This window comes from Megascapheus bottae, unplaced genomic scaffold (assembly GCF_031878675.1).
Source record: "Megascapheus bottae isolate mThoBot1 unplaced genomic scaffold, mThoBot2.hap1 HAP1_SCAFFOLD_388, whole genome shotgun sequence".
In the NCBI taxonomy this organism is placed as follows: domain Eukaryota; kingdom Metazoa; phylum Chordata; class Mammalia; order Rodentia; family Geomyidae; genus Megascapheus; species Megascapheus bottae.
This window is the reverse complement of record NW_028327587.1, coordinates 53791-63279: the sequence shown is the minus strand read 5'-3', so window position 1 is coordinate 63279 and position 9489 is coordinate 53791. Positions and strand designations below refer to the sequence as shown.

Below are 9489 nucleotides of genomic sequence, written 5' to 3'. Positions count from 1 at the left end.
AAAAAAGCCAAAGTCAGAGGGGAGAAACAGTGCAAAGAAAGAACCAGTTGGCTACTGGCAGCTCGCGCTTACTCAGGAGGCTGAACTCAGAGGATTGTGTTATGAGCCCAATCCAGACTAAAAAGCCCGTGAGACTCCATCTTCAAAATATTCAGGAAGAAGTCAGGCTGGAGGCTTAGCTTGAGTTGGAGTGTCAGTCAAACAAGCAAGTGAAGTGAGTCCAAGGCCCTGAGTTTAAACCCTGGTTCTAAATAAAGAAACAAATAGCAAAGTAAACAAATAGGCAAGGGCAGGGGAGGAAAAACCAGTCATCAATTCTCCCTTTCTCTCTGCTCTCCTGAGGTCAATCTCAGTTATATGAGTGTCTTTCTTGCAATCCAAGTGAAAAGGTAATTCATGGTACTGAAAAGAGAATTCATTGTGTTATTGAGTTTCTTAAACCCCAGAATTGAACCTTTTATAAAATTAGAGGTGAGAAAATGAAATGACACAGGAATAGCATCCCCCTCAATATATTTGAAACCCCACTGGACATAATCATAGTATGGAATATACAACTTTGTGATCTATTTTTTCAAATCAATAACTTTTCTTCAATGCTTGCACATATATACTCAGTCTTCTTGACTGAGTTGTATTTCATTGGATGGATGCATAGAGCATGCTTAACTAATCACAGTCACCTAGTGTTGGCTATTGGTTCCTTTTTTAGTTTTCTTTTTTTTTGGCCAGTCCTGGGCCTGGGCATTGTCCTTGAGCTTTCTCAAGGCTAATGCTCTACCACTTGAGTCATAGCACCATTTCTGGCCTTTTCTATGTATGTGGAATCAAACCCAGGGCTTCATGCATGCTAGGCAAGCACTCTACCACTAGGCAGCTGTCTTCTTGAGGGCTCTTCTGTCCTGCAGGCAGATGCTCAGGGTGAAGGACTAGCTGGCAGCGTCCAGAGTGAACGTCCCTGGAAGTCACCCAGCAGCAGATGGAGCTAGTGGATAAATGCAGCCTTGCAGGTGTGGAGTAATTCTAGGGTGCTGGCTCTATGGTGCTGAGTGGAACCCAACCTAGAGCAGAACCATTCCTTCCATGGCCTGCCTTCTGCAGTGGAATTTTACTACATGCTCTTGGAAGCTGGGCTAGCACTTAGACTCAGCAGCTGGAGGGTTCGCTGAGGCCATACACAGCCAACACTCCCACCCCCTCATGACCACAGAGCTAGTGTCAGGAGACAGACGTCCACAGACGGCCGTGCATAAATCTTGCCCACAATGTATTCCTGTGGATGGCAGGATCAGACGGTGGGCACTTGACAGCCAGCTGGCAGTAGTATTGGTACCCTGGAAGTGTCAGCAGGCTTAATTACCAGCCCTTGTGCCAATTCCAGGACAAACCACCAGCCGTCTCCTCACCCCTGCCACCGCTGCCGCTCCACAAATCCCTGAGGCGACATCAATAATTCATCTGAGAACCAAAAAGTGCCAGGCCTCTGACACTGTTGTCTTCCAGCCTGGTCCTACCTTCTGGGCCTCGCCTGGTGTCCCTGTCTTGTCAAACGTCAGGTGTGGTGTGAGGTGAAGAACGATCTGCGGGGTGGACACGTGTTGTCATTTTCTGAGGAAACAAGTATTAGAGACAGGGATTAAATGCTCCTAATTAGAGGTCTTTCTTGCCAAGCTTCTTCAGGAGAAAAAAAGAATTTTCTCCTCAGTTGATGTGCTATCCTTATGGAGACCTTGGGGGAGGGGCAGAGGGTGGGTATGTGGAATTCATATCTGGGAGCAGGTGGCCATATCAGAAATAATGGCTCGAGGTACTGGGAAAATGTAATCAATATTTACCTGCTGAGAAGTCCCAAGAGGAGAAGGAAATGGACTCCTTCCCTACGGCACAGATTTCATTCTGGTGTCCTGCTTTCTTTGTGTATTTGGCAGCAGGGGAAAAGTGCATGATTTTTTTTTTCTGGTGGTGGTGGGGAGAGTGTTGGGATTGGTGGAATTATTCCATCATCAGCCTGCACACAATAATCCATTATTCAAGCATGACAAACTTAAAATACTCAGTCTGGTCTCCTGGTATCTGCCTGGTTTCTTATTTGTGTCCAAATGAATGCAACCCATGACATACTTTTTAAAAATATTATGATTCTCTCTCTCTTTCTCTCTCTCTCTCTCTTCCTCCCTCCCTCCATCCTCCCTGCTATCTTTTGTCTAGAACAATCATTATCAACATTAGGCTTCATTATCTGTGTCGTCAGCTCTGGAGAACAAGAAACTTATGTGGGTTGGTAATGTTTCTCTAGACTTCATTTTAAAAACAACAACAACACACACACACACAAACAAAAAAAAACCAACAAAGCTAGACTTGTGACAAAACAAAAGTTCTCTAAAACTCCAATGTAATATAATTTAATTCATTCTTTCCCTGCAGAAGTGTAGCAGCCGGAGTTTCTGTGGCACAAGAAACGACAGAAAAGGTGGCTGATGGCATTAGGCAGAAAAGAAATCTAAAGGTGAGGAACAGAGGAAGCAAGGCCATGCTTGGGGAATCAAGTAGCCGGAGATGTCGCTGCTGGTCCAGTGTCTTAGAATCCACTATATTGCTGAAGGCAATCTCTCATCATACTCTCCAGTTGGATTCCAGGTCCTGAAGAATTGCTGCTATTTCCGCACAGGTGTTGAGGCCAGCCAGACACCCAGCCCCTGTCCCCCACCCTCCACCATGTGATTTCATTTGGCAGGGGTCTGAGGACATTAGTATTCTCATAAGGACCCTAGGGTTGCCTTCTACCATCCAAGCAGGTCCCTGTCCCCTGTGGGAGTCTGCTCAGAACTCATTCAGATCACTGCTTTCTCCAGGGTCCCCAGGAAGAGGAGGGCTACAATGTCTATGAGGTGGATTGCTGGTTGATGGTTCCCCTCGATGCCTGCTCTTCACACACTGAGAAATGGACAACCCAAGGTGATTGTGTGTCAGGACGCAGTGTCAACGGAACCACCGTGGTCTGGCCTGTGGTTCGGGGCATGGTCTCTGCAGTCGAGTCAGCATCAGCTGAGATGCTGTCTAGACCCTGGCACACCTGGCAGCTGGGTGCGAATGGAGGAAAAGAGCAGAGATGTCAGGTAAGGTGCAAGATACCCGGTTAGATCTGAACTGTAGATAGACTGTGAATCATTTTGCCAAAAGAAGTCTGTTTCATGCAATATTTAGATCCTACTTGCCCTCAAAGAAAAAAAAAAAGAATCGTTGGTTGTCTGAAATTTAAACATCCTTAGGCACCCGGCATTTATGTGTATCCCAGAAGTTTCAGGGCTTGCTTTGTCTCTGCCCGCTCTTGTCTTTATAGGAGGCTTCTTCTTCATCATCTCGCTCAGATGGGAAATCAGAAGTCATAAAAGGCTTGAGGGGGAAAAGAAAAGGACAAGAATTTTAATGTCCCTACAGCATGAACTCTATTTAGGTTCAGTGATGTGGAACAAGAGTCTTTTCCTATTTTCCTCTCTTTACTGGTGTCCTGTACCAAGACTCAAGATGGACCCAGAAACCATCACTTCCATTCCAAGGATGTTTGTGGGACATTTCTTTCTGATGTAGAAAGAAGGTAGTCTAACGGGCCCGTTGGACAGGTATGCATTCTGTAATTCAGCAGGTAGCTTATGGTTCAAAACCATCCTGGGCAGGAAGTACCTGAGACTTTTTTTTGCCAGTCATGGGGCTTGAACTCAGGGCCTGAGCACTGTCCTTAGTCTTTTTCTCTTTTTTTTTGCCAGTCCTGGGCTTGAGCTCAGGGCCTGAGCACTGTCCTTGGACTTTCTCAAGGCTAGAGCTCTACCACTTGAGCCTCAGTACCACTTCGGCTTTTTTCTATATGTGGTACCGAGGAACTGAACCCGGGTCTTCATGCATGCTAGGCAAGCACTTTAACCACTAGGCCAAACTCCTGGCCCATCCTTAGTCTTTTTCTCAAGGCTAGTGCTCTACCACTTGAGTTACAGCACCACTTCCAGCTTTTTTCTATGTATGTATTACTGAGGAATCGAACCTGGGTCTTCATGCATGCTAGGCAAGCACTCTACCGGTAGGCCAAACTCCTGGCCCGGTACCTGACACTCTTATTTCCAATTAACTACTGAAAAAAAAAGCCAAAAGTAGATCTGTGGCTCAAGTGGTAGAGCATTAGCCTTGAGCAAAAAAAAAAAGGAAAAAGCTTAGGGACAGTGCCCAAGCCTGAGTTCAAGTCTCAACACACAACACAACACACACAGGAGAATATTAGATAATTCCTTAAGCTTACTCTCCAAACAAAAACTAGCTCCTATGTAGCCAACCAAGGGGTCCTTAAAAGAGTATAGTAGGAAGTAGAGAGAGATTTACTACAGAGGGGAGAGACGACACAGGATAACTTCAGTAGAGAGAGAATGAAATAGAAAAATGGAGGGGGAACAGGACGGGGGCGAGAGAGAGGAACAAGAGAGAGGGAGGGAGAGAAGCTTCAAGTAACGGAAGGGTGCAAGGATGGAATTCGTGACCATGTGAAGGTCACAGGCCCCACATGCTCTTTGAAAGGAAAAACAATGGCTTTATTGAAGGTTGGAGACAAGAGCATACCAAAAGACCTGTCTGTCCATTGGCCAGGAGTGATGGCTTTTTCATCTGATTGGCCAGGGCAGGGGAACTAGAGGTGTGGGTTGTTTACAAGCAGAGTCTTGGTAGAATCAACCCCACCTGGTCCCAGTCCAGGTGCAAGGGTTAAAGAGTTCTGATCCACTGCGAAGCCCGCTGATGGCGGCATGCTTCTTCTCTTCTACCTGGGCTGTGCTTGCTCCTCAGCTTCTTCTTGACAGGGTATTTTAGATTAGACTCGAAGGTTCTACAGGTGCACCCCAAGAAAGAGCTCTCCTACAGATCTCCAGGAACAGGGAAGTTGCCGTTTGATGGCTGGGTTTCAAAGCCTTTCGCCCTCATGTTGATTTTTTTTTTCACAGCTGCAAGGCAGTCTGTAAGCCCTGCCCTTTTACATGACAACGCCCTTGCATTTCTAGATGGAAGAAGAGTGGCTGAAGGGTTGGGGGTACCTCACGTCTCTGGCCTTTCCCTTCGTCATGCAGCCTCAAAGTGAACTCCATCAGCCAGCCATCAAGGGGATGATGTCTCTGCAGCAGCAGACTCTTCTCCAGTCACGCGGCTGTCTGGACACGGGGTCCACAAGCTGCAGACCAGGTAAGCTGGGCCTAAACCACAGGAACTATGAGGTGACTCACCAGTGTCTGGTATGTTGGAAATGTGCTTTGGCAACTGAAAAGCAATGCCATCCCCTGCCTGTAAAGAGCATCCTGGGAAGTAGTTTTGGGGTAACCTTCAGTCTTTTGCTACCCATTCCTCTGCTGTTTTCTGTACAAGGCTGACCTCAGGGACTTGAAGGCCACAAAGATAGATTTTTTAAAAATATGGAATGATTATCAGGGTTTTCTTCTTGTTTTCATTTTTTTTGGTGTTCAGAGCTCAACTCAAGACCTAGGCAAATGTTTTAAATTTAGATCAAGAATTTGAGAAATTGAGAACAGAGTGTGGTACAGAAAATAATGTTTGCTTGCTGTCCTTTTGTGTCTTTTGAGACAGTGAATTTGAGGTTCTCTGCCTCAGCCTCTCAAGTTCTGGGCTTACAGGTGTGCAAGATCATGCCCAACTCATAGAAAACACTTGGATTGAGGCAAAAGGCACAACCTGGAGTCACTCGGCGTCAGATAGAATTTACTGTTTAGTAGCATTGGCCGTGTCAGAGCTCACACTTAATGTCAGCCATTTACCACCTAATATTTCAGTCAACAGTTGATTTGCCTACACTAAAAAATTGCGTGATTTAAATACATATTTGTAGCCGTTATATTTTTATTGTAACTTTATTATAATCTTTCACTCGTTGTACAAAGGAGTTTCACTTCCACATGTCAGTTTATGAGCACATGCATCTTGATCAGCGTCAGTCCTTTCATCGTTCTCAGTAGAAGAGATAAAAAAAATTGCAATATAGTTTTGGCTTACGATGAATCCCTTTTGAGACTGTGTTTGGGTATCTATTTCTTCTGGAACTAGACCTACCTCCCAACGACAGGGGTGAATACACATCTCAAATAGGGCCAATTCTTTCTCTCCCACCATCCCTCTCATCTTCCTTCTCTTTCTTCTCCCTCTACCTATCTCTCCTTCCTTCTTTGTTGTTGTTGTCGTGGTCCTTGTCCTCCTCCTCCTCTCCCCTCCTCCTCCCCCTCCCTCCTCCTCCCCCTCCCTCCTCCTCCCCCTCCCCCTTCCTCCCCTTCCCCTCCCTCCTCCTCCCCCCTCCCCCTCCCTCTTTCCTCCCCCTCCCTCCTTCCTCCCCCTCCCTCTTTCCTCCTCTCCCCTCCCTCTTTCCTCCTCTCCCCCTCCCTCCCCTCCCCCTCCCCCTCCCTCCTCCTCCCTCCTCCCTCCTTCTTCCTCCTTCTTCCTCTTCCCTCCTTCTTCCTCCTCCCTCCTCCTCCCTTTCCTCCTCCCTCCTCCCATTTCTAAGTAGTGGCCTGAAGGGAAACACAGGCATGTAGAGTCTATCTGTGGTCTTGTGCAGACAGACCAAAGCAGAGTGGGGGGCCTTCTTGATTGTTGAGCTCCTAGTGTTGCCAGCACCCAAGGTCCTCACATGTGCAGTAGTTGGGACAAGGTTACCTTGCAGAGGTGCCCAGGCCGTCATGGAGAATTGAGAAAGAGATGAGCGGGGTGGGGTTTACAGTCTTTCCGTGTATCCTATCTGCTGTTTGAAATGAAGGCTGTTGGTGGTGTGACCCACTATTTTCTTTCGTTCTTCAGCTTTAAGGAGATGCGGTTGATGTAATAGCTTGTGTACGTTTTCACGTGTGTCATTAGAGGATGTTCCTTGAGTCACCACCAATACCGTGAATAGATCCACAGCATCCCAGCGTGTACTGGAGCCCCTTTGAGGCCTTTCTCTTCATTGCCCTCTAAACCCCAGGCAACCACTGATCTGTTTCCGTCACAAGTAATTTTTATTTTCTAGTATTTTGTGTCCAGGGAACTCTACAATATGTATTCTGTGTTTTGGTCTGGCTTGTTTAATTCAGCATAATAATTTGAAGATATGTTTCTGTTGATCCTCACATCAATAGTCCAGTAGTTCATGATTGATCCATTTGTCTGTTGTTGGGTGGTTTCTCCCCCCCCAACTTTCAATTTCTGACTGAAAATGATGAGTAATAGTGTCTTGTACATTTGGCTATATATCTTTTTGTGGACATAGACTTTCATAGTCTTTCTCTTAAAAGTACAAGGGCATGGGAAAGCTGGTTACATGGCAAATGTATGCTTTTAAAGAAACTACTAAGCCATTTTCTTGTCTGTTGCCTTTCTCTCTGTCTCCTTTTATTTCTCTCTCTTCCTCTATTTTTCTCTTGATTTCTTTCTCCCTCTCTTTGCCTCACTTTGTTTTCTCTTCCCTTCCTCCCTCTCCCTCTCTTCCTTCCCTTCCACCTTTCTCCTCTCTCTTTCTGTCTTTCTTCTGTGCTGGCACAAGGGCTTGAACTCAAGGCCTGGGCACTGTCCCTGAGATTTTTCACTCAAGGCTGGCATTCTACCACTTAAATCACAGCTCCACTTGTGGCTTTTTGAATAGTTAATTGGAGATGAGTCTCATAGACTTTTCCTGCTTGGGCTGGCTTCAAACCAAGATCCTCAGGTCTCAGCCTCTCTGTAGCTCAGATTACATATCTGAGCCCCCAGCCATCTTCCTGCTCTTACACAGCACGATCAATCTTTCCCTTCCTTACTTTTGGTTCAAATCAGTTCTAGTTATGTTTCTTGCAACCCAAGAGTCACGGTAAGTATGGAAGACACTGCTTTGGGGAAATTTATTTGTAGGATTGGGAATCTGCATATTATCAAATAATATTTACTTAGAACAAATAATGCTCAGAAGAAGCCATGTGAAGGCTTGAGCCATACCTAACATGATTTAATCTGATCAGCTCAGGACCAATGATTTTAAACCCTCACACTGGGAGAAATTGCAACCCAAACAGCCCATAAATACTATCATTTATCATCTGATCTCATTCCTTGTTATTCCTGAGAGCAAATGGGATTCACAAACTGAGAGAAGACTAATGGTTGATGTGGTTAATTTGAGCAGTGCTTTTTTTTTTAAATTCTCTAATGAGTTAATAAGAATTTAATAAGAAGTTTATAATTGTTGCCAAGATGCCTGTGAGGTAGGGAAATGTTCTGCCAGGGGCAGAATATTTGAACCAAGTGATGCAAAGACAAAAGTGGCAGCGTGCCCGAGTTAATGTGGGGCTTTGCCACGTCTAAGGCCACCTCTGGCTGAAGAGCAGGTGAAAGAAGAACAACAGAGGGACTAAGAAGCATGGCTCCAGGCTAGATGGCTTTCTTGAATTCTGATGCGGGCTCCTATCATCTTGTGACCTTGCCCTTGCCCTTGACCACAGGCTTGCCGCTTCCCTGTGCCTCAGTTTCCTACAAAGCAGAGATACCCAAGCATGTTCCCTGTTGATTAAGTTCTCATTGCTGGGACAAACAACAGAGAAAACAACCTAAGAGAAAAGGCATTTGCTCTGTGCTTAAGGTCATTCTGGTAGGAATGGTGCAGGAAAGATCAAAGCAAGTTATGTCCTGGTGGCCAAAGAGGAGAGGGGAGGGATTGAGAGGATGAGGAAGAGAAGGGAGGGAGAAGGAGAAAGTTTGCTTGAGGTGGCTTCCTTTCCCTTTTTCCTCTTACCCTGATTAGGCCCTGGGAGGATTCTGCTCACTTTCAGAGAGATTTCTACCCCTTCATTGGGTCTTCCCTTCAGTTATTGCTCTCAGGAAAGGACTCAGACACACCCCAAGGTGGCCTTTCCTAACTTCCTAGGTTTCCCCCAAGCCAATCAGGATGCCATTCAAGACTAACCATCACACTGCCTCTGCTGTGCTTCTCTCTCTCCCTCTCTCCCTCTCCCTCTTCCTCTCTCCCTCTCTCCCTCTCTCCCTCTCTCCCTCTCTCCCTCTCTCCCTCTCTCCCTCCCCCCTCCCCCCTCCCTCTCCCTCCCTCTCCCTCCCTCTCCCTCCTTCTCCCTCCCTCCCCCTCCCTCCCCCTTCTCCTCCCTCTCCCCCCCTCCTGTGTGTGTGTGTGTGTGTGTGTGTGTGTGTGTGTGTGTGTGTGTGTGTCCTGGGCTTGAACTCACGGTTTGGGTGCTGTCCTTGAGCTTTTTTACTCAAGGCTAGCACTTGAGCCACATCTCCTCTTCTGGCTTTTTTTTCTTATTATGGCTAATTGGAGATAAGAGTCTCACAGACTTTCCTACCTGGGCTGGCTTTGAACCATGATCCTCAGACCCCAGCCTCCTGAGTGGCTGGGATGAGAGCTATCGGTTTCTCTCAGGGTTCTTTAGAAGATAAAATGGGTTGATAGTCAGGGGTGCAGGGGACGCCAACAGCAGTCAACACAGTTAG

General features: G+C 46.5%; 1 protein-coding gene across 1 annotated transcript; it reads left to right on the top strand.

Annotated features, from left to right (window-relative positions):
* The first annotated feature begins 979 nt into the window (after window positions 1–979).
* LOC150039588 (uncharacterized) lies at window positions 980–5802 on the top strand. The gene is made up of 6 exons (XM_090327739.1): window positions 980–1010; window positions 1382–1556; window positions 2428–2509; window positions 2856–3119; window positions 5106–5217; window positions 5617–5802. Exons 1-6 carry the CDS (start codon window positions 980–982, stop codon window positions 5688–5690), a joined length of 738 nt encoding a protein of 245 aa, XP_090183865.1. The 3' UTR covers window positions 5691–5802.
* Window positions 5803–9489: the final 3687 nt, after the last annotated feature.